Source organism: Leucopleurus acutus (genome assembly GCF_964270905.1).
Source record: "Leucopleurus acutus genome assembly, chromosome: 7".
NCBI classification, from domain to species: Eukaryota; Metazoa; Chordata; class Mammalia; order Artiodactyla; family Delphinidae; genus Leucopleurus; species Leucopleurus acutus.
Genome location: NC_139150.1, coordinates 69,842,775 through 69,865,363, shown reverse-complemented (window position 1 = coordinate 69,865,363; position 22,589 = coordinate 69,842,775). Strand labels below are relative to the sequence as shown.

At 39.9% G+C, this 22,589-nt stretch overlaps 1 protein-coding gene across 1 annotated transcript; it reads right to left on the bottom strand.

Moving 5' to 3' along the window:
* Window positions 1-9,342: 9,342 nt before the first annotated feature.
* On the bottom strand, window positions 9,343-10,989 carry LOC309963811 (heterogeneous nuclear ribonucleoprotein U-like protein 2; the record flags this gene model as incomplete). The annotated part of the gene is given in 3 exon segments (XM_082842347.1): window positions 9,343-9,470; window positions 9,744-9,840; window positions 9,844-10,989. Coding segments are annotated over 3 exon segments (1,371 nt in total).
* Between the last annotated feature and the right edge of the window lie 11,600 nt (window positions 10,990-22,589).

Below are 22,589 nucleotides of genomic sequence, written 5' to 3'. Positions count from 1 at the left end.
TCAACTTGAATGTCTTCCAATCTTGAAATGAAAGCAGTTTAGAGAGACTCCGAAGTGGACTTTATCAGCAAATGGAGAAGGCAGGAGTGTGTCTGGAGCAGAAAATCAGGCAGGAGGGCCAATCATTCTCACAAAGGGAGGATATCAGACTTGGAATAAAGAATTACTTCTGATGAATCCACAACTACTTGCAAGCCCAAAAGTATAACAACAGTGCCTGGCAGGTTATTCATGTAGAAATCCAAAGGCATTCTCTGTTCATTGAGCAGCTTACAAGAAAATTTCAGGACCAAGAAATACGTCACTTACATTACTAATTTGGAGTTGATTACCAGTATCATTTTAGATGTCTCCTCAAATCAGTGTAATATTTCTGAGCAACTTTTATTTATTTTTTTATGAATTAGGGTAATATTTTCAGTCAGTTTTCTGGATGAAGATTATTTTGATCATTTGCAAATATTAGTTTATTAATGAATTTTTACTAAAATAAATTATTTACTTATCCTTGAAATATAAATATTATACTTGATTTATGTATAAAATTTTACTTTAAAATTAAATGCCTACTATCTTTTAGTTCACTTTTATAATCAATATCTCCCAAATTTAGTATTCTTTTATTTTTAACATCTTTATTGGAGTATAATTGCTTTACAATGGTGTGTTGGTTTCTGCTTTATAACAAAGTGAATCAGTTATACATATACATATGTTCCCATATCTCTTCCCTCTTGCGTCTCCCTCCCTCCCACCCTCCCTATCCCACCCCTCTAGGTGGTCACAAAGCACCGAGCTGATCTCCCTGTGCTATGTGGCTGCTTCCCACTAGCTATCTACCTTACGTTTGGTAGTGTATATATGTCCATGCCTCTCTCTCGCTTTGTCACAGCTCACCCTTCCCCCTCCCCATATCCTCAAGTCCGTTCTCTAGTAGGTCTGTGTCTTTATTCCTGTCTTACCCCTAGGTTCTTCATGACATTTTTTTTCTTAAATTCCATATATATGTGTTAGTACACGGTATCTGCTTTTCTCTTTCTGACTTCACTCTGTATGACAGACTCTAGGTCCATTCACCTCACTACAAATAACTCAATTTCGTTTCTTTTTATGGCTGAGTAATATTCCATTGTATAAATGTGTCACATTTTCTTAATCCGTTCATCTGTTGATGGACACCTAGGTTGCTTCCATCTCCTGCCTATTGTAAATAGAGCTGCAATGAACATTGTGGTACATGACTCTTTTTGAATTGTGGTTTTCTCAGGGAATATGCCCAGTAGGGGGATTGCTGGGATGTATGGTAGTTCTATTTTTAGTTTTTTAAGGAACCTCTATACTGTTCTCCATAGTGGCTGTATCAATTTACATTCCCACCAACAGTGCAAGAGGGTTCCCTTTTCTCCACACCCTCTCCAGCATTTACTGTTTCTAGATTTTTTGATGATGGCCATTCTGACTGGTGAGAGGTGATACCTCATTGTGGTTTTGATTTGCATTTCTCTAATGATTAGTGATGCTGAACATGCTTTCATGTGTTTGTTGACAATCTGTATATCTCCTCTGGAGAAATGTCTATTTAGGTCTTCTGCCCATTTTTTTGATTGGGTTGTTTGTTTTTTTGATATTGAGCTGCATGAGCTCTTGTAAATTTTGGAGATTAATCCTTTGTCAGTTGCTTCATTTGCAAATATTTTCTCCCATTCTAAGGGTTGTCTTTTCATCTTGTTTATGGTTTCCTTTGCTGTGCAAAAGCTTTTAAGTTTCATTAGGTCCCGTTTGTTTATTTCTGTTTTTATTTCCATTTCTCTAGGAGGTGGGTCAAAAAGGATCTTGCTGTGATTTATGTCATAGAGTGTTCTGCCTATGTTTTCCTCTAAGAGTTTGACAGTGTCTGGCCTTACATTTATGTCTTTAATCCATTTTGAGTTTATCTTTGTGTACGGTGTTAGGGAGGTTCTAATTTCATTCTTTTACATGTACCTGTCCAGTTTTCCCAGCAGCACTTACTGAAGAGGCTGTCTTTTCTCCATTGTATATTCTTGCCTCCTTTATCAAAAATAAGGTGACCATATGTGCATGGGTTTATATCTGGACTTTCTATACTGTTCCATTGATCTATATTTCTGTTTTTGTGCCAGTACCATAGTGCCTTGATTACTGTAGCTTTGTAGTATAGTCTGAAGTCAAGGAGCCTGATTCATCCAGCTCCGTTTTTCTTTCTCATGATTGCTTTGGCTATTCAGGGTCTTTTGTGTATCCATACATATTGTGAAGTTTTTTGTTCTAGTTCTGTGAAAAATGCCATTGGTAGTTTGATAGGGATTGCACTGAATCTGTAGATTGCTTTGGGTAGTATAGTCATTTTCACAATGTTGATTCTTCCAATCCAACAATATGGTATATCTCTCCAACTGTTTGTATCATCCTTAATTTCTTTCATCAGTTTCTTATAGTTTTCTGCATACAGGTCTTTTGTTGCCTTAGGTAGGCTTATTCCTAGGTATTTTCTTTTTGTTGCAGTGGTAAATGGGAGTGTTTCCTTAATTTCTCTTTCAGATTTTTCATCATTAGTGTATAGGAATGCAAGAGATTTCTGTGCATTAATTTTGTATCCTGCTACTTTACCAAATTCATTGATTAGCTCTAGTAGTTTTCTGGTGGCATCTTTAGGATTCTCTATGTATAGTATCATGTCATCTGCAAACAGTAACTGTTTTACCTCTTCTTTTCCTATTTCGATTCCTTTTATTTCTTTTTCTTCTCTGTTTCGCACGGTTAGGGTTCCAAAACTGTGCTGAATAATAGTGGTGAGAGTGGACATGCTTGTCTTGTTCCTGATCTTAGAGGAAATGGTTTTGGGTTTTCACCATTGAGAATGATGTTGGCTGTGGGTTTGTCATCTATGGCCTTTATTATGTTGAGGTAAGTTCCCTCTATGCCTACTTTCTGGAGGGTTTTTATCATAAATGGGTGTTGAATTTTGTTGAAAGCTTTTTCTGCTTCTACTGAGATGATCATATGCTTTTTATTCTTCAATTTGTTAATATGGTGTATCACATTGATTGATTTGCATATATTGAAGAATCCTTGCATTTCTGGGATAAACCCCACTTGATCATGGTGTATGCTCCTTTTAATTTGCTGCTGGATTCTGTTTGCTAGTATTTTGTGGAGGATTTTTGCATCTATGTTCCTCAGTGATATTGGCCTGTAGTTTTCTTTCTTTGTGACATCTTTGTTTGGTATCAGGGTGAAGGTGACCTCATAGAATGAGTTTGGGAGTGTTCCTCCCTCTGCTATATTTTGGAAGAGTTTGAGAAGGATAGGTGTTAACTCTTCTCTGAATCTTTGATAGAATTCGCCTGTGAAGCCATCTGGTCTTGAGCTTTTGCTTGTTGGAAGATTTTTAATCACAGTTTCAATTTCAGTGCTTGTGATTGGTCTGTTCATATTTTCTATTTCTTCCTGGTTCAGTCTCAGAAGTTTGTGCTTTTCTAAGAATTTGTCCATTTCTTCCCGGTTGTCCATTTTATTGACGTAGAGTTGCTTGTAGTAATCTCTCATGATCCTTTCTATTTCTGCAGTGTCAGTTGTTACTTCTCCTTTTTCATTTCTAATTCTATTGATTTGAATCTTCTCCCTTTTTTTCTTGATGAGTCTGGCTAATGTTTTATCAATTTTTTTTACCTTCTCAAAGAACCAGCTTTTAGTTTTATTGATCTTTGCTATTGTTTCCTTCATTTCTTTTTCATTTATTTCTGATCTGATCTTTATGATTTCTTTCCTTCTACTAACTTTGGGTTTTGTTTGTTCTTCTTTCTCTAATTGTTTTAGGTGTAAGGTTAGGTTGTTTATTTGAGCTGTTTCTTGTTTCCTGAGGTGGGCTTGTATTGCTATAAACTTCCCTTTAGAACTGCTTTTGCTGCATCCCATATGTTTTGGGTCGTCGTGTTTTCATTGTCATCTGTTTCTATGTATTTTTTGATTTCCCCTTTGATTTCTTCAGTGATCTCTTGGTTGTTTAGTAGTGTATTGTTTAGTCTCCATGTGTTTGTAGTTTCTACAGATTTTTTTCCTGTAATTGATATCTAGTCTCATAGTGTTGTGGTCGGAAATGATACTTAATACAATTTCAATTTTCTTCAATTTACCAAGGCTTGATTTGTGACCCAAGATATGATCTATTCTGGAGAATGTTCCATGAGCACTTGAGAAAAATGTGTATTCTGTTGTTTTGGGATGGAATGTCCTATAAATATCAATTAAGTCATCTTGTTTAATGTATCATTTAAAGCTTGTGTTTCCCTATTTATTTTCATTTTGGATGATCTGTCCATTGGTGAAAGTGAGGTGTAAAAGTCCCCTACTATGATTGTGTTACTGTCGATTTCCCCTTTTCTGGCTGTTAGCATTTGCCTTATGTATTGAGGTGCTCCTATGTTGGGTGCATAAATATTTCCAATTGTTATATCTTCTTCTTGAATTGATTCCTTGATCTTATGTAGTGCCCTTCTTTGTCTCTTGTAATAATCTTTATTTTAAAGTCTATTTTGTCTGATATGAGAATTGCTACTCCAGCTTTCTTTTGATTTCCATTTGCATGGTATATCTTTTTCCATCCCCTCACTTTCAGTCTGTATGTATCCTTAGGTCTGAAGTGGGTCTCTTGTAGACAGCATATATATGGGTCTTGTTTTTGTATCCATTCAGCCACTCTATGTATTTTGGTTGGAGCATTTAATCCATTTACATTTAGGTAGTTATCAATATGTGTGTTACTATTACCATTTTCTTAATCATTTTGGGTTTGTTATTGTAGGTCTTTTCCTTCTCTTGTGTTTCCGGCTTAGAGAAGTTCCTTTAGCATTTGTTGTAAAGCTGGTTTGGTGGTGCTAAATTCTCTTAGCTTTTGCTTGTCTGTAAAGGTTTTAATTTCTCCATCAAATCTGAATGAGATCCCTGATGGATAGAGTAATCTTTGTTGTAGGTTTTTCCCTTTCACCACTTTAAATATGTCCTGCCACTCCCTTCTGGCTTGCCAATTTTCTGCTGAAAGATAGGCTGTTAACCATATGGGGATTCCCTTGTATGTTATTTGTTGTTTTTCCCTTGCTGTTTTTAATATATTTTCTTTGTTTTTAATTTTTGATGGTTTGATTAATATGTGTCGTGGTGTGTTTCTCCTTGCATTTATCCTGTATGGGACTCTGTGGTTCCTGGACTTGACTGAGTGTTTTCTTTCCCATATTAGGGAAGTTTTCAACTATAATCTCTTCAAATATTTTCTCAGTCCCTTTCTGTTTCTCTTCTTCTTCTGGGACCCATGTAATTCGAATGTTGGTGTGCTTAATGTTGTCCCAGAGGTCTCTGAGACTGTCCTCAATTCTTTTCATTCTTTTTTCTTTATTCAGCTCTATGTTAGTTATTTCCACTATTTTATCTTCCAGGTCACTTATCTGTTCTTCTGCCTCAGTTATTCTGCTATTTATTCTTTCTAGAGAATTTTAAATTTCATTTATTGTGTTGTTCATCATTGTTTGTTTGCTCTTTTGTTCTTCTAGGTCCTTGTTAAACGTTTCTTGTATTTTCTCCATTCTATTTCCAAGATTTTGTATTATCTTTACTATCATTACTCTGAATTCTTTTTCAGGTAGACTGCATATTTCCCTCATTTGTTTAGTCTGGTGGGTTTTTACCTTGCTCCTTCATCTGCTGTGTGTTTCTCTGTCTTCTCATTTTGCTTATCTTACTGTGTTTGGGGTCTCCTTTTCACAGGCTGCATGTTCATAGTTCCCATTGTTTTTGGTGTCTGCCCCCAGTGGCTAAGGTTGGTTCAGTGGGTTGTGTAGGCTTCCTGGTGGAGGGGACTGGTGCTCGTTTTATGGTGGATGAGACTGATCTTGTCTTTCTGGTGGGCAGGACCACATCTGGCAGTGTGTTTTTGGTGTCTGTGACCTTATTATGATTTTAGGCAGCCTCTCTGCTGATTGGTGGGGTTGTGTTCCTGTCTTGCTAGTTGTTTGGCATAGGGTGTACAGCACTGTGGCTTGCTGGTTGTTGAGAGAAGCTGGGTCTTATCATTGAGATGGAGATCTCTGGGAGAGCTTTCACTGTTTGATATTATGTGGAGCTGGGAGGTCTCTGGTGGACCAATGTCCTGAACTCGGCTCTCCCACCTCAGAGGCACAGGCCTGACACCCGGCCAGAGCACCAAGACCCTGTCAGCTACACAGCTCAGAAGAAAAGAGAGAAAAAAAGAAAGAAAGAAAGAAAGAAAGAGAGAAAGAGAGAAAGAGAGAAAGAAAGAAAAAAGAAAAGAAAGTTATTAAAAAATTTTCAAAAGTATTAAAAATAAAAAGTAAAAAGAAAAGAAAAGAAAGAAGAGAGCAACCGAGCAACCAAAGCAAAAAACAAATCCACCAATAATAAGAAGTGCTAAAAACTATACTAAGAAAAAAAAAAAAGGACAGACAGAACCCTAGGACAAATGGTAAAGGAAAAGCTATATAGACAAAATCACACAAAGTCCACTACCCCGATTTTGGAATGATTTATTGTCTATTCAGGTATTCCACAGATGCAGGGTACATCAAGTTGATTGTGGGGACTTAATCCGCTGCTCCTGAGGCTGCTGGGAGAAATTTCCCTTTCTCTTCTTTGTTCACACAGCTCCTGGGGTTCAGCTTTGTATTTGGCCCCGCCTCTACGTGTAGGTCACCTGAGGGAGTCTGTTCTTTACCCAGACAGGACGGGGTTAAAGGAGCAGCTGATTCGGGGGCTCTGGCTCACTCAGGCCATGGGGAGGGAGGGGTATGGAATGCGGGGTGAGCCTGTGGCAGCAGAGGCCGGTATGATGTTGCACCAGCCTGAGGCGCGCCATGCGTTCCCCCCCGGGGAAGTTGTCCCTGGATCACGGGACCCTGGCAGTGGCGGGCTGCACAGGCTCCCGGGAGGGGAGGTGTGGATAGTGACCTGTGCTTGTACACAGGCTTCTTGGTGGCTGCAGCAGCAGCCTTAGCGTCTCATGCCCGTCTCTGGGGTCTGTGCTGATAGCCGTGGCTTGCGCCCATCTCTGGAGCTCATTTAGGTGGTGCTCTGAATCCCCTTTCCTCGGGCACCCCAAAACAATGGTCTCTTGCCTCTTCGGCAGGTCCATACTTTTTCCCGGACTCCCTCCCGGCTAGCTGTGGCGCACTAGGCCCTTCAGGCTGTGTTCACGTAGCCAACCCCAGTCCTCTCCCTGGGATCCAACCGAAGCCCAAGCCTCAGCTCCCAGCCCCCACCCACCCTGCCGGGTGAGCAGACAAGCCTCTCGGGCTGGTCAGTGCTGGTCGGCACGGCTCCTCTGTGCGGGAATCTCTCCACTTTGCCCTCTGCACCCCTGTTGCTGTGCTCTCCTCTGTGGCTCCGAAGCTTCCCCCCTCCGCCAACCCCTGTGTCCGCCAGTGAAGGGGCTTCCTAGTGTGTGGAAACTTTTCCTCCTTCACAGCTCCCTCCCAGAGGTGCAGGTCCCGTCCCTATTCTTTTGTCTCTGCTTTTTCTTTTTTCTTTTGCCCTACCCAGGTATGTCGGGAGTTTCTTGCCTTTTGGGAAGTCTGAGGTCTTCTGCCAGAGTTCTGTAGGAATAGGTGTTCTGTAGGAGTTGTTCCATATGTAGATGTATTTCTGATGTATTTGTGGGGAGGAAGGTGATCTCCACGTCTTACTCCTCCACCATCTTGAAGGTCTCCCCAAATTTAGTATTTTTATAACTTTCTTCAAAGGGTAATCTTCCAACTGCTTCATTTGACAGAGAAAATAGTTATCTTAAACGATCTTTATGATAACCTCACAATGCAGAAGGAAGCTGATAGTAGGGCTATCAGCTGATAAAAGAAGATTGTGACCATGATGACAAAACTGGCAATTTCTGTTCTCAATAAGTCCTAAACTTAAGCTGGGACAGGAACACACCTTTCACCCTAACCATCATCCCAATCCTGAGCATGCCTTCCGTCTATTCTGGACATTACACGTGATTTCACAGGAGAAGGAGAACCAAGGAAAGCATTGGGATAAAGATGATGGCAGATAAGGAGAAGTGAGGGAAAGGGAGAAAGGTGGGGCAGGAATTCCTGAGATGCACTCCTACCAGACCTGACACACTGACAGGTACAGAAAGTCCTCCCCCTTCTTAGACTTCCTGCTCTCCACCTAAGCCCAGCAATGATAAATAATGCATCACTGATGTGTATTCATTCAGTGTTGTCTTCAAGTCTATGTGAGGCTTGGGGCCACATTATCAATATCACAGTTTATTCAGGGATTTGTACACAGACACACAGAGAAGCAGGCCATGTGAAGGTGGACGCAGAGAGTGGAGCGATGTACCTACAAGGCAAGGATTGCCAGGAGCCACCAGAAGTTAGAAAGGGGCGAGGAAGGAGACTTCTCTACAGTCTTCAGATAGAACATGGTCCTGCCAACACTTCGATTCTGGATTTCTAGCCCCCAGAACTGTGAGACAAAACATTTCTGTTGTTTTAAGTCACCTAGTCTGTGGTACTTTGTTACGGCCCTTGGAAAGGAATACAGTCACCTTCGTTCTCACGGCTCAGTGACCACACACTGACTCAGATCATCTCATGGCCAGTGGTGGCCTCCCTTCAATTGTGAACTTCTCCCACAGTCTGTAGTCTCCCCTATTCCCACAATCAGTTTTCTCTTTGTTCATCTCTCTCACTACGCTAAGAGAGCCAATGCATCTTACTGACCCTGTTGAGTGAAGAGAAAAAGAGCTTCTCAGAAAAGTTCACTCCTCAGAAATGGTACCCCTGGGAGTAGCCATTTTGTTTTTGTGATCTCTTAGCGCTTCCACCTTTCAAAAGTTCTGTTGCTAAATTAAGAGTTCACATCTCTCCTGTGTATACATCAAAAGCTGTATGTGTGGGCTTCCCTGGTGGCACAGTTGTTGAGAGTCCGCCTGCCGATGCAGGGGACACGGGTTCGTGCCCCGGTCCGGGAAGATCCCACATGCCGCGGAGCGGCTGGGCCCGTGAGCCATGGCCGCTGAGCCTGCACGTCCGGAGCCTGTGCTCCGCAACAGGAGAGGCCATGACAGTGAGAGGCCCGCGTACCGCAAAAAAAAAAAAAAAAAAAAAAAAAAAAAAAAAAAAAGCTGTATGTGTCCTCAGAAACATCTCTTGGCACTTTTTTTTTTAACCATTCACTCTGCTCATTCATTAATCTTCAAGTGATCACACCCATTAATTTATTCCACAGATTTACACTTTACATGTGGAAAATCCTCCAGGTGCTAAGAGGCTCTAGTGAGGTGTGCATGGACCAAGGACAGGACCCCTAACTTGTAGAGTTTAGCCCACCTTTCATCTCCAGCATTATAGACTCAGGCACATCATCTCCCTCCACTTCCTTCCTCAGCTCCAGCCTCTTCTTCCAGTCCTCCTCATTAGGGACGACCACCGCCACTTTCCAAGAGAAAGTCTTGAACAGCAATAGCTTCTGCCATTGGCCAGAGTTGTACACGTTACACTGATCAAGAACGAAGTTCCGGGCTTCCCTGGTGGCGCAGTGGTTGAGAGTCCGCCTGGCGATGCAGGGGACACAGGTTCGTGCCCCGGCCCGGGAGGATCCCACATGCCGCGGAGCAGCCGGGCCCGTGAGCCATGGCTGCTGAGCCTGCGCATCCGGAGCCTGTGCTCCGCAACGGGAGAGGCCACAACAGTGAGAGGCCCGCGTACCGGAAAAAAAAAAAAAAAGAATGAAGTTCCTCTTTATCCGGGAAGCAATCTGTACCAGCTTACTAGGGCACTGGGAGGCTTGCTGAACTAAAAGGTCTCAGCTTTTGGGGTCCATCTGTGGCTCCTCGAGCCCCTTCATCCATATTTGATTGAGCACAGTCTCAGCTCCCAGGACATTGTATCTTTTCTCAGGGTTTTCTTTTGCATATTTCAGTGCCCACTGGGTCTTTCCAGATCCAGGCAGTCCCACCATCAGAATCACCTCACACTCCTCTATGGTCTTGGGAGGGACTGCAGTGAGCACGCGCTCCTCCACAGGCATGGCATGGATGAACACAAACTCCTCTGGCGGTGGGAAGAAAGGTTCCTCCTTCTGACCAAAATATAATTCTACAACACAATTTTTGCAGAGGACATGGGGTAGGAGGGCCCGGTCAGCCACGGATTCCTTGTTGATACGGAATGCCACACCAAGGTCTTCTCCATTCTTGGAAAAGGAAAGTTCTTCTTCTTCAACCTCAAAATTGGCAAAGCAGCCAATGACATCATTCTCCCCAAGAGTCTGGCCAAATTCCTCAAACTGCCCATTCTCTGCCTCAAGTCCTCGTCCACTCAAACCATAAGAGAATCCATCCTCACCAAGCTGTGGATGGGAAAAATCAACAAACCATCCAACTCGAAGGAGAGAAACCTCTGTGCAGGCTTCTTTCATTGGGAGATCCTGGGTTACCTTGGCCTCAAAGCAGACTTTCCCCTTTGTCACTCCATAAGTACTTCTTGCCCCAGACCAAAGGGTGTGGAACTTCTCTGAGAAAAGTGGTTGCCCTCCATAGCGGTCTTTGCTCACCCGAAAATGGAGATCCGAGGTACATGTGTCCAGGTTCACAAGAGTCTGATCCTCTTCCTCATCTTTTGCCTCTTCTTCCGGGGGTGGTTGGAGACTTTGAACCTGTTCCTCTGCGGCCTTGTCACCCGGCGCTTCGGATCCCGGCGTCTCGTCTCCACTCTGATCCTCCAGCTCATCTTCCTCCCCTTTGCCAGTGCCCTGCTCTTCGCCACCGGTCACCCGACCTGACTCGGCTGTGGCCTCTTCCGCCAGTTTCTCGGAAGCATAGGGCTCGGCCGCGGCCTCCATGGCTGCCGCCTCCGGGGGCTCCAGCGGCGGCTGTGCGGCCTCTCTTGGCACTTTTTTTTTTCCTCTCCCGTTGCGGAGCACAGGCTCCAGACGAGCAGGCTCAGTGGCCATGGCTCACGGGCCCAGCCGCTCCGCGGCATGTGGGATCTTCCCGGACCGGGGCACGAACCCGTGACCCCTGCATCGGCAAGCGGACTCTCAACCACTGCGCCATCAGGGGAGCCCTCTCTTGGCACTTTTTAAAGGCTCTGAAAGCTTTTGTTTATTTGCCAGTGAATTTAGTAGAGAATATATTCCACATATGGATTTATATACAGTATATAAAAATGCTTGGTGAAAAATTAAATACAATGTGAACCTGAAATATCCTATTAAAAATTACATTTCAAGCCAATTTAAGAAACTATTTTTGCATTATTTGCCACTTAGATTTTTAAAAGCATAACAAAACCTAATCAACTAAAACATTTAAAAAACAAGTGACCAGTTTATTTTAAGAAGGATTATGTTTATCTCACCATAACTTCTGTCAGGATAAGATAATACCTGTTAGATGAGGAAAGAGTTAACATGTCAATTCTTATTGATTAGCCGCAGAAATATTTTGTCACCAAAGTGGGTGTATCATACTTGTAAAGTATATATTTTAATAAATAATTTGTTGAAGTTCATCTATAATATTGGGCCAGGCACTGGGCTAAGTGTTTATGTTTATATGCACAAATACACACCAAACAAAATCTAATTTATTCCCATCTCAGTGCTGTGAAGTTAGAACTTTACAGATCAGGAAACTAGAGCTTCAAGGGATGAGTTCCTTACCAAAAAGTTCTCTTGAGTACTAACTGCAACTTGACCATTGTATTTCTATGAGTTTTTGTTTGTTTTTTTGTTTTGTTTTGTATTTGTTGAAGTATAGTTGATTTACAATATTGTGTTAATTTCAGGTGTACAGCAAAGTGATTCAGTTATACATGTATATATCTATTCTTTTCAGATTCTTTTCCCTTACAGATTATTATAAGAAATTGAGTAATCTTATCAATATCTAGTTCCCTGTGCTATATAGGAGGTCCTTGTTGGTTATCCATTTTATATTCCTATGATTTTAAAAAAGATATTTAACAAATTTTGACAATACATCATTATAGTTTAGTTATCATTTTAAAGATTTTTCTGTTCAGTTCATTACCCATCAACATTATCTTCTTTTAAAATATACTCTCCCTGGTCTGGGAAGACCCCACATGCTGTGGAGCAACTAAGTCCGTGTGCCACAACTACTGAGCCTGTGCTCTAGAGCCCGTGAGCTACAACTACTGAGCCTGTGTGCTGCAACTACTGAAGCCCATGCTCCTAGAGGCCGTGCTCTACAACAAGAGAAGCCACCACAATGAGAAGCCCACACACCTCAACAAAGAGTAGCCCCTGCTCACTGCAACTAGAGAAAGCCCACACGCAGCAACGAAGACCCAACACAGCCAAAAATAAATAAATAAAATAAATAAATTTTAAAAAATAAAATAAAATATACTGTGATATTTGTGAGGACTGTATCCTTAAGACCTTCAGCAAAACTCAAACACCAGTATCGTATATCTGTTCCCAGCTACACACAAATGGCAGGTCCATACAATACGGTAAGCCCCCTTTGAGGCTGATGCACCTTGGGAGCTAAACTCACACAGCTCTGTCTGCACTCTAGCCTCCCAGCAGGTGGGTCCAATTCAGGTTTGCACCTTACTGAGGTCACACACATCTTGAAGGTGAAATAATCCCATTTTGATGTAGCTCTCAAATCTCCAAAGCCAAAAATGTTAAAGCCTAATCACCAAAGATCTTCAACACAGTATGTTTTTTAAAGAGCTAATAATTTTCCTATTAAAATGTTTCTGACGTTCAAGGAAATTTTTTATCACATTTGTTCTCTGAGATAGAGGGAACTTTAGTTCAGGAAGAGTAGAGCTGAGAATGTGAGGTCACTTCCCTCTCCTGTGCATTCCCTGGAGTCCTTCCTACAATGCTGCTCCAGGGAGTTTCCTGTCTCCATTTCTTAAATAAGTTTAATCACTTGTGCTCCATAGCATTCTTCCCCTGGGTCTTTAAACATGCACAATCTCCCAGACGTCGAGAAAAACTTCCCTTGATTTTCCTGGAATAGGATTCTTTACCATCCCCAAGGAGTCGTTATGAGATTACCTGCCAACATTCTCAATGGTAGCTGTTTCAAATAACATTAAACACCATTTCCTGAGTAGCTACTCCTCACTTGATGTCCTGCCAGGTTGAGATGGTGGGGTGGGGGTGGAGGGCAGCGAAGGCACGGATTCCCATGTTCAGAAAGCTCAAAGTGTGATGGGGAGGCAGACATACAAACAATCACTATAGGTTATCGTAGATGTAAAGCGTGAAACAAAGATCCAAAGAGGGAGAAAGAGACAGGACAGAGGTAGAGGACAGCAGTGGCCACAGACGGTTTAAAGAAGCAGGAAGTGGTTAACGTCAAGTGAAGGAGAAAACCCAGGCAGAGAGGGTCTGAAAAGCATGCCAGCTTGGCTGCAAAGAGAAGGAGGCAGATAAGGCAACAGCCGGAGCAAAAGGCACAGTCAAGGGAGAGGGAGGGTCTGTTAGTTGCCGTGAGTTGAGGGTGATAGATTCAACTGCTTTAATGTGACAGCTGTCTGGATAAATATGATGGTGATGGATAAATGTCGAAATAGCTTCAGATGTAATTAAATTAAGTTGGAGGGGAAAACATCTCCTCTGGAACCCAGGACAGATTTTAGATTTGTGTAAAGACCAGCCAATGTACTGTTTGTTTAGTAAATTCTGCCTCCCAAGATTTTGAAGCAAAATTTTAAATTCAGCATTTGAAAACCAATTATGTGTGTAAAGGTAGTTTTCAATCACCTGAGTTCAAATCTTAGCTTCACTGCTTACTGGCAGTGTTAAAATCCTGGATAATTTACTAAAATTATCTGTATTCTAGTTTTCTCATCTGTAAAATGGAAATAATTAATATTACATAATCGTAGCTTTGCTGGAGGAGCAAATCAGTTAAATCACATAAGGTGTTTAGAATAGAGACTAGCAATAGTCAGCCCTCGATGTATTTAGCTATCATTGTAATTATTATAATTACGAATATCATTATCTGGTCTTATTTTGGTCACAGTTCTTATAAACATAAGTCAGTTTATTTACTTCATTTTACAAATGAAGCAAAATGGCTTCACGTGAGTAAATAATTTGCTTTGAGCTCTACACCTCATCAGAATGAGAATAAAACTCCCAAACCTTTCTTCATACACACCTTAGTGTCTGTTAAATATGAACAGATCTTTACATCAAGGGCACCACAATGGCAAGACAGTCTGAAATTATTTTATACCTAAGAAATGAAGTAATAAAAATATATATACATGTTTAGGCTCAAGTTCTTCTTATATCACACCTGCCCTGGGTCACAAGGTCCACAAGAATTAGATGCAATCTAATTGTATTAGAGCAAAAAATACTAACAGTAAAAGAAATTAAAAGGAGGAAATGTGGAAACATAGAATTTTATATAGAGTAAAAGTATCGTTCAAAATAAGTTGAAATAGAGACAGAAACAGATAATTCATTGCTGTAAGCCCTGTATTAGAAGAAATACTAAAAGAAGTTCTTAAGCATAAAGAGAAATGATAGATAGAATATAGGAATCTATGTGAGGGAATGAAGAATTGCAAAAAATGGTAAATATGTAGTAAAGGTAAAGGTCTTTCCTCCTTATTTAAAATTTATTTAAAAGACAATTAACTTTCTAAAAAATGAAAATTTATTGTGGGATTTATAGTATACGTAGTAGTGAAATATATGACAGAATACAGAAATAGCAGAACTAATGGAAAGGAAAAATGGAAGAATTCTGCTTTAATTTTTTTTATAATATATGTGATGTGGTATAATATTAACTCAATGTATATTATAATAAGTTAAGGATGTATATGATAATTCCTAGAGCAACCACTAAAATATAAAACAAAACTATAGCTGAAAAGCCAATATAGGAGATGAAATGAAATTCCCCAAAGTACTTGATAATTCCAAAAATGTCAGACAAGGAGGAAAAAAGATTGAAAAAGCAATTAGAAAACAAATAGCAAGATGGGAGATATTAACCCAACCACAGCAATAACTGCATTAAGTGTAAACTAAATACTTTCATTAAAAGGCAGAGATTATAGACTGGATATAAAAGTAAGACCCAATGATATACTGTCTACAAAAGATATACTTTATTTTTTTTAATTTTTAAATTTTTTATTTTTTACACTTCAAATATAAAGAAAAAGATAGGCTAAAAGTAAAAGGATGGAAAAAGATGCACCATGCAGACACATATCATAAGAAATCTGGAGTAACTATATTAATATCAAAGCAGACTTCAAGCTTAACAAAATATTAGCAGACAAATCCACTAGCATATAAAAAGGATGATATATCATGACTAAGTGTTAGGTTCATCCCAGTAATACAAATATAATTTTAATCTTTTGGCACTGTTTTGATACCTTTTGCCATACAAAAACATTTTTCTATAATCCTGTTTTGGTGAACAGCTCTTCCTAACACCCAGGGTGTCCAAAGAATCATCTAAATTTTATAAGCTGTTTTTACTGACTTTTTCTATACACTTAATTCTTTAATCCACTGGGAATTTACTTTTGTATGTGGTGTGTGATAGCATTCCAACATTATTTTCCTCCAGATGGATTAAACAGGTGTACCAACCATTTATTAACTAAGTGAGCCTTTTCTCACGGAATTGAAATTTTAGTTTGTCAAACATTAAATTCCTCTATATGTTGAAATCCATTCCTGGGATCTTGATTGTCTTCTATTGTTCAGTTTGTTTGTTCCTATATCAATACAATGTCTGGTACTTTATTGCCTAGTAATGCATATACTCCTCACTATTCCTCTTTTAATTAATTTTTTGGCTAGTCTTAGAAATTTCTTTCTCTGTATGGACTTTAAGATTACTTTATTCAGTAAAAAATTTTTCTTATGATTCTAATTGTAATTTCCTTCCATTCATAGATTAATTGGAGAAAATTTAAATTTGGAGGACATTAAAGACTCCATTCAAGAACATGTTTCCATTTGTTTCATTTTTTAATATTTGACAATAAGATTTTATAACTTCCTTCTTAAAGAATCTGTATGTTTCTTCTTTATTTCTAGGTATCTTTAGTTTTGTTACTATTGTGAATGAAATTATAATTCTATTTTGTTTTAAACTGATTATTGCTTTTATAGAGAAAGGATTTATAATTTTTTAAAAATTAAGGCTCATATCTGGACTTTTGGAAATGTGGGAAGAGATCACCCAGCCCTGTAAAGGCAAGCCTGAGCTAACAAAATCATCAGTTAGGATTAATCAAGATCAGTCCAAATTTTGTTCTAAATTTCTGTCTCCTGGTGGCTCCCTTACCTGGCTATTTTCTGATTTGGGCACCAGTAAAGCAGTTTTTTCTGTTCTTGCTTGACTGAATTCTACTTGTCGTATATTCAGTGCCACTCTTGCCCCTCAGACTAGTCTGAGAGGATGCTCCTTCTTGGGGGCTGGGATCCAGCACAAGACCAGATTCACCCTATCTCACAGGCAATCTGATAGATATCACTCATGCGATGTCCAACCATATGGAATAAGACTTTTATACCAGCAATATAAAACAATTAACCATCTCTACAATGGTCTTAAAAGTTATCTATACGGTAAAGATTATTTCTAATAGCAGATAAGAAATCATTACAAACTCTAAGGATGGCCATTTAAATGTGGTTATATCAGGCTCATAAACCTTATAAATTAAAAGACTAAATCTCAATGCAGGGTTAGCCTTCAAAAACAATATTAAGTAGGGTAACTTTCCTTTATCTTCCCTTGACATCGGTATCTAGTGTACTAATGGTGCAATTTAGCCATCTTGGCTTCTCCCTACTTCTACACCCTACGAAGGCCAAATCTCCACCTACTCCCAATACCCTCAACCAGACCCAGGGAAATCAGACTTCTGTCTGAACAACAGGCAAACGCAAGTACATCTGACCTACAACAGCACCCTGCTTCTGTCTAGACGGTCCTCATTTAGAGAACCAAGCCTTCATATCTGGGTTTAGCTCGGCTTTTTGACCTGGCTCACAACAGAACTCTCTACTTCTGAGTTGACCTCTGCTCCTCCCCTCAATCCTCCCCCCCCGACCCCACCGATCCACTTATTATCTCCTCTTCTATAACTCCTTCCCATTCCAAAACATATGCTGAACATTTTCTTGCTGGAGATCTAACTCTTGAATTTCATTTAGGATGATAATTCCTTTTAGTTCCTTTGTCTCCCGTAGCTTGACCCCTCTCCAACCACCACAACCCTCCCTCCTCTGTCCCCTTCTTCCTTCTTCCCCAGGCTTCTGCCCTATTTGACAGGCAACATCCAGGGCTCCACCTCTAACTGCTGGAGCAGGTTGTCACTGGGCTTTGGGGACATTAACCTCGTCTGCGTTTGAATTTGAAGCTTGACAGTTATCACATTTGAGCCTCATAGGGGAAGCAGGCTAGGGTCTGTAATTGTATTATCTTCATTTTAAAAAATAAAGGAGGGGCACAGTGGTTGGGAGTCCGCCTGCCAATGCAGGGGACATGGGTTTGAGCCTGGTCCAGGAAGATACCACATGCCGCAGAGCAACTAAGCCCGTGTGCCACAACTACTGAGCCTGCGCTCTAGAGCCGGCAAGCCACAACTACTGAGCCCACGTGCCACAACTACTGAAGTCCGTGCACCTAGAGCCCGTGCTCCGCAACAACAGAAGCCACCGCAGTGAGAGGCTTGCGCACGGCAACGAAGAGTAGCCCCCGCTCGCCGCAACTAGAGAAAGCCCGCGTGCACCAACAAAGACCCAATGCAGCCAAAGATAAATAATTTATTAAAAATAAATAAAGAAATGAACTGAGACTCAGAAAGGCATTATTACTTGTCCAACATCACACAGAAGTGAAATCTAGACTTGAACCCGGGTCTTCTGACTGAAAATTCCTTGCTCCCTGAAACTGTTTCTTTCTGTTTCTGAGCATAGTTAAAAAAAAGAAACAACAACAACAAAAAATCCAGACATTTAAAAACACCTTGAGGGAGTTTGGCATTAGCAGATGCAAACTATTACATGTAACATGGATAAACAACAAGGTCCTATTGTATAGCACGGGGAACTATATTCAATATATTGGGATAAACCATAATGGAAAAGAATATAAAAAAGAATGTGTATATCTGAGTCACTTTGCTGTACAGCAGAAGTTAACACAACATTGTAAATCAACTATATTTCAATTTAAAAAAGCTTTTTTAAATACCTTGAGGTTTAGAAACACCTTGAGGATGGAGAATGTGTCTTTTTGTCTTTAAATTCATCCAGTCTCCCAAACAGCCAATAAGAGCTCACATAGCACAAGGTCAAGCACAATATATTTTGATAAACAAACACTAATTCTGTGGAAAGTATACACAAACAGCAAAATGAAAGTATCAAACCAATGCATGAATAAAGAAGTACGAACATTGACATCACTTATAGCTGATGGCTTTTCTAAGGAGAGCATTTATAGAAAATATGTATTTGAGATACAGAATAAATTGTGAGTTTATAGAATATCAGAACCAGATCATGGAGATCTCTATGATCTTCTTATCTAATCCCACTCAACTAACAGAGTAGCCAACATTGAGAAGGCAATATGGATTAAAATAATCTGAGAAGCAAGACCTTTGTTTTTCTGAAACTCATTTTTCAAGGAAGGAATCTTTCTGGTCAGTTTTCTTTTGGGATCAGCATTTCCTACCATTATTAAGCTACATAAATGCACACTATGAGCTATGTTTATCTATTTAAACATCCAGTAAAATTCAATAATTTTAGATGAATTAATAAGTGTTTAGATTGTTTATTTTGACTATCTCTTTTGTTTTGTAATTTCTTTATCCAAAAAATGATTACAAAAGATGTTGCCATTTTGTTTCTTGACTCTGTGTACATATCGTACAGTCAAAAAGTCTTAAATTTTTAAAGCCTAATTCATTTTTAAAATCCCTTACCTTAGACTATCAAAAAGCAACCCTGCCTTTAAAGTGATTTGGATATAATGGAAACAAAAATAATTTTATCTAAAGAGATCAATATAAAAATGATCTTGAAAATATATATATTTGTGACCCAAATAATGTTTCCATCATTATAAAACTAAATCTGATCTCAAAAATTACCATATTAAGTTGTTTTTCTGTGGGTGACTCCTCTAAGTAGTTTGTAAAGTGAATTATTCTAAGAAAAGCAGTTTTCAGTAATCATAGACAATGGCATGGAACAAGAATAAATAGAAATGAAAATTGTATGTGAATTTAAATAAAACCTTAACTGTATATAACAAGAATAACAGTTTGGAATTATACTAATGTGACTTTCTCTTTTGCATTTCTTTGTATGTTACTTTCCTCCAAGCCTGCTAGAGGCATCCTTTTGCCTTAGGAGATTTGGACTGGTTGTAGGAAGGCTGCAAAGGGATGGATTGAGTTCCCTCTCAGCCTTGATATTGTGGGTCTTTTTAATTTTGGCCATTCTCATACGTGTGTAATGATATCTCTTTGTGGTTTTAATCTGCATTAAATGTATACATATATCCCCTATCTCCTTCTTTTAAAAAAAAAAGAACAGTTCCCACCCACCTCATATGGTTGCTCTGAAGATTAAGTGAGATAACTCATAGAAAGCACTGTAAAACACATATAGCTTATAATCAATAATATAATCACGTGAACTAAGAGATTTTATAATGGTGCCTGCATGGCTGAATGAACCAATTACACACTTGAACACATTTGTCTTGGAATAAGACAGAGGATAGATTGGGGGATAATGATGACCAAGAAGTCCAGGGTTTGGTCTTCTAAATGGAGTCGCAAAGGGCGAAGACATTTAAAGGATGAATAGTTAAAGTTCTAGCAGAGAAGTAAAAGCAATGCTTCGGATCAGCTGAAAAAGAGTGGTAATAGAGGCTGAGAGCGTGTCCAGGCAAAGATTACAATAGATGACTATTTATGATTAATGCCCAAGTAAGATAAGATAACTGGGCAAATACAGCTGAAATTTTGCACAATGCTGTGGAAAGAGATCTCAGCCTAGCTTTAACTAGAGTTTTGGTGCCTTTGAAACAAGAAGATTGGACAACATAATCTCTAGGGTTATGTATGGATCTAGCAGCTTGTGAAATTTCCAAACTGTGCTATGGGATTGGGAGTGGGAAGAGAGAGAGGTTGTGATCCCTGAAAATTCCAGGTGATTGAAATAAAAAGGAAATCTAGAATTGGAAGTTATCAGAGTATAACTGTATCCTTATAGTGCCCTTTGTAGGTAATGGAAGAAGAAGGGGGCAATGGGGCACTTTTCCAGCATCTCTGCTCTCAGTGAATATCACATGAAGTATTGACATTCAAAAATGGGATTGCCAAGGAATGGGAGGGAAAAAAATGCAGGAACAGGGTGATGGATAGATGGATGGTTAAATGTCCAAACTCAGGATATTCAACCACTGGATTTAATTTCTCTGAAGATCATTATGAAATAGTGTAGCTTATTACATTTTATATATGGTTTAAAAAATTCTTGAGCTAATCTGCTACTGCCATGAAATGTATTTCAAGGTTTTAGTTTCCCAAATGGTGCTCATAGGGATGAAAACAAATTTAAACATTTTCCCAAGGAAAACAACACTGACATATTCAAATAGTGTTAAAGTTCCTTCTAAAGGCAAGAACATGTTAATTTTGAGTTACTTGAACTATCCCGACCTCTGACTTCTCCTGTACAAGTAGATAATTGACATTTTTGGATACCTATCATGCCAAGCACTGTACTAGGTACTTTTACACGTTTTCATCTATACATTTTCCTATTCAATCCTCCCAAGAATCATGTAGTTTTGGCAAAAGAGACTTTGTTCATAGAAGTTAAAGTATGTCAAATTCTTACTGTAAGTAAGAGGTAGAGCCCTCTGGGAATTCACAATTTAGTTGAGTAGGCAGGAACCCCAGTAAAAATATCTTAAGGTAAGTGCTATCATAGACATCCATTAGACCAGTGCAGCTCCCAGAAGAAGCTCTGGGAAGGGCTTTAAAGAATGAGTAGAACTTTGACAGGTAAATATTGGGATGAAGGGGAAGAAGTAGAAGAGAAATTCAAAGGAGGAGAAAAGTTTCACATAGGTACACATGATGATCAGAAAATGCCTGGTGTGGTCATGGAATGGTGAGTTGCTATAATTGGTGGGGGATAGGGTGGTATGAGATGTCAGTGTATGACTGGCTTAGAGGCAAGATGAGATATGACTGTAACAGGCAACAGAGAACCACAAAGAATTTTACCAGAAAAAAATGGCTGGATCAGGACTGTGGTTTAAGAAAATACTTCCAGCAGGCTTCAACTAATGTATGGTAGTCTGGGTAGAAGGAGGAGAGACAGGAGGCAGGGAGGCTGGTGAAGTCTGCCTTCGTAATGCTGGCAGGACCTGAAGAGGACCTGCCCTCAGGCCCTGCCAAGGAAGAGGGAGAAATGCACTTCCTACTCAAAATGTTCTCTCATAAGCTCCCTCTGCACTGATTCCTTGGAAAACAAGGTAGAATTCCCTAACTTCTTGATTTGAAAGGTTTTTTGTTTGTTTGTAGTTTGTTCTTTGGCAAGTAAAAAGGAGCTCTTTTTGGGTCTCCTTTACCCGGGTTCTGGGTATAAGGAACAGAAGTAGAATGCTAGTGATGTCAACAGAATAATTCTATCAATAGAATTAGATTGGATGGGGAGACTTAATGATGACTCCTAAATTTTAAACCCGAATGACTAGGAAAACCATGGCCTCCCTGTAGGAAATTAGATAATGATATGGGAAGAAAGACAGTATGCTTATTTTAAATAGATTCAATTGGAAGTTACAATGGGAATTTCATGCAGAAGTATCCAGAAGCTGCTGAAAGGTCAGAACTAGTGTTCATTAAAAAAAAACAACAGAGGCTGAAGATAATAGAGTTAGCTATTATCTGCGTGGAGATAAAGCCGTGTGGGTAGATGTCTGTGCTGAGGAATAACATGGTAGCGAAGGGAAAAGATGGCCCAGGGCAGACTTGAGAGGAAATAGAGCTGGAGAAGAGGAGGCGTCTAGAGAGAGAGAAAGGACAGAAGGCGAGAAAAGTCTAACATTCAGAGTTGCAGAGGCACAGGGAAGAGAGGTGAAAGTGGTAAATGCAGTAGACTTGTGGAAGGGGAGGAGGGGGGAGGATGTAGATGCAGGGTCCGTGTTTTATGATAAAGGGTCGCTTTCTGCCTTCTCCTCTCGCCCCATTCCAGTCCATCCAGGACTTTATTCCTCTCTCGCTGCCTGGCCTGGGCACTGATGACATTGATGACTGCTTAGCCACCAGTGTTTGCTTGTAAATCAGTTTCCTCTTTACATCAAATTCTCCCCAAGAGCAAGAACTGTGTGGGGTCATCTACACAGTGGGTGCAGAATGGGGACTCAGGGAAGAAATCAAGGCAGCCTCCCTGAGAGAACAGTTTCTGGAGAGTGTTGGGAAGGGAAGTTAAATAGTAAGGTGTTATGGACCAGGAAGATGGTAAGAAATAAAGAA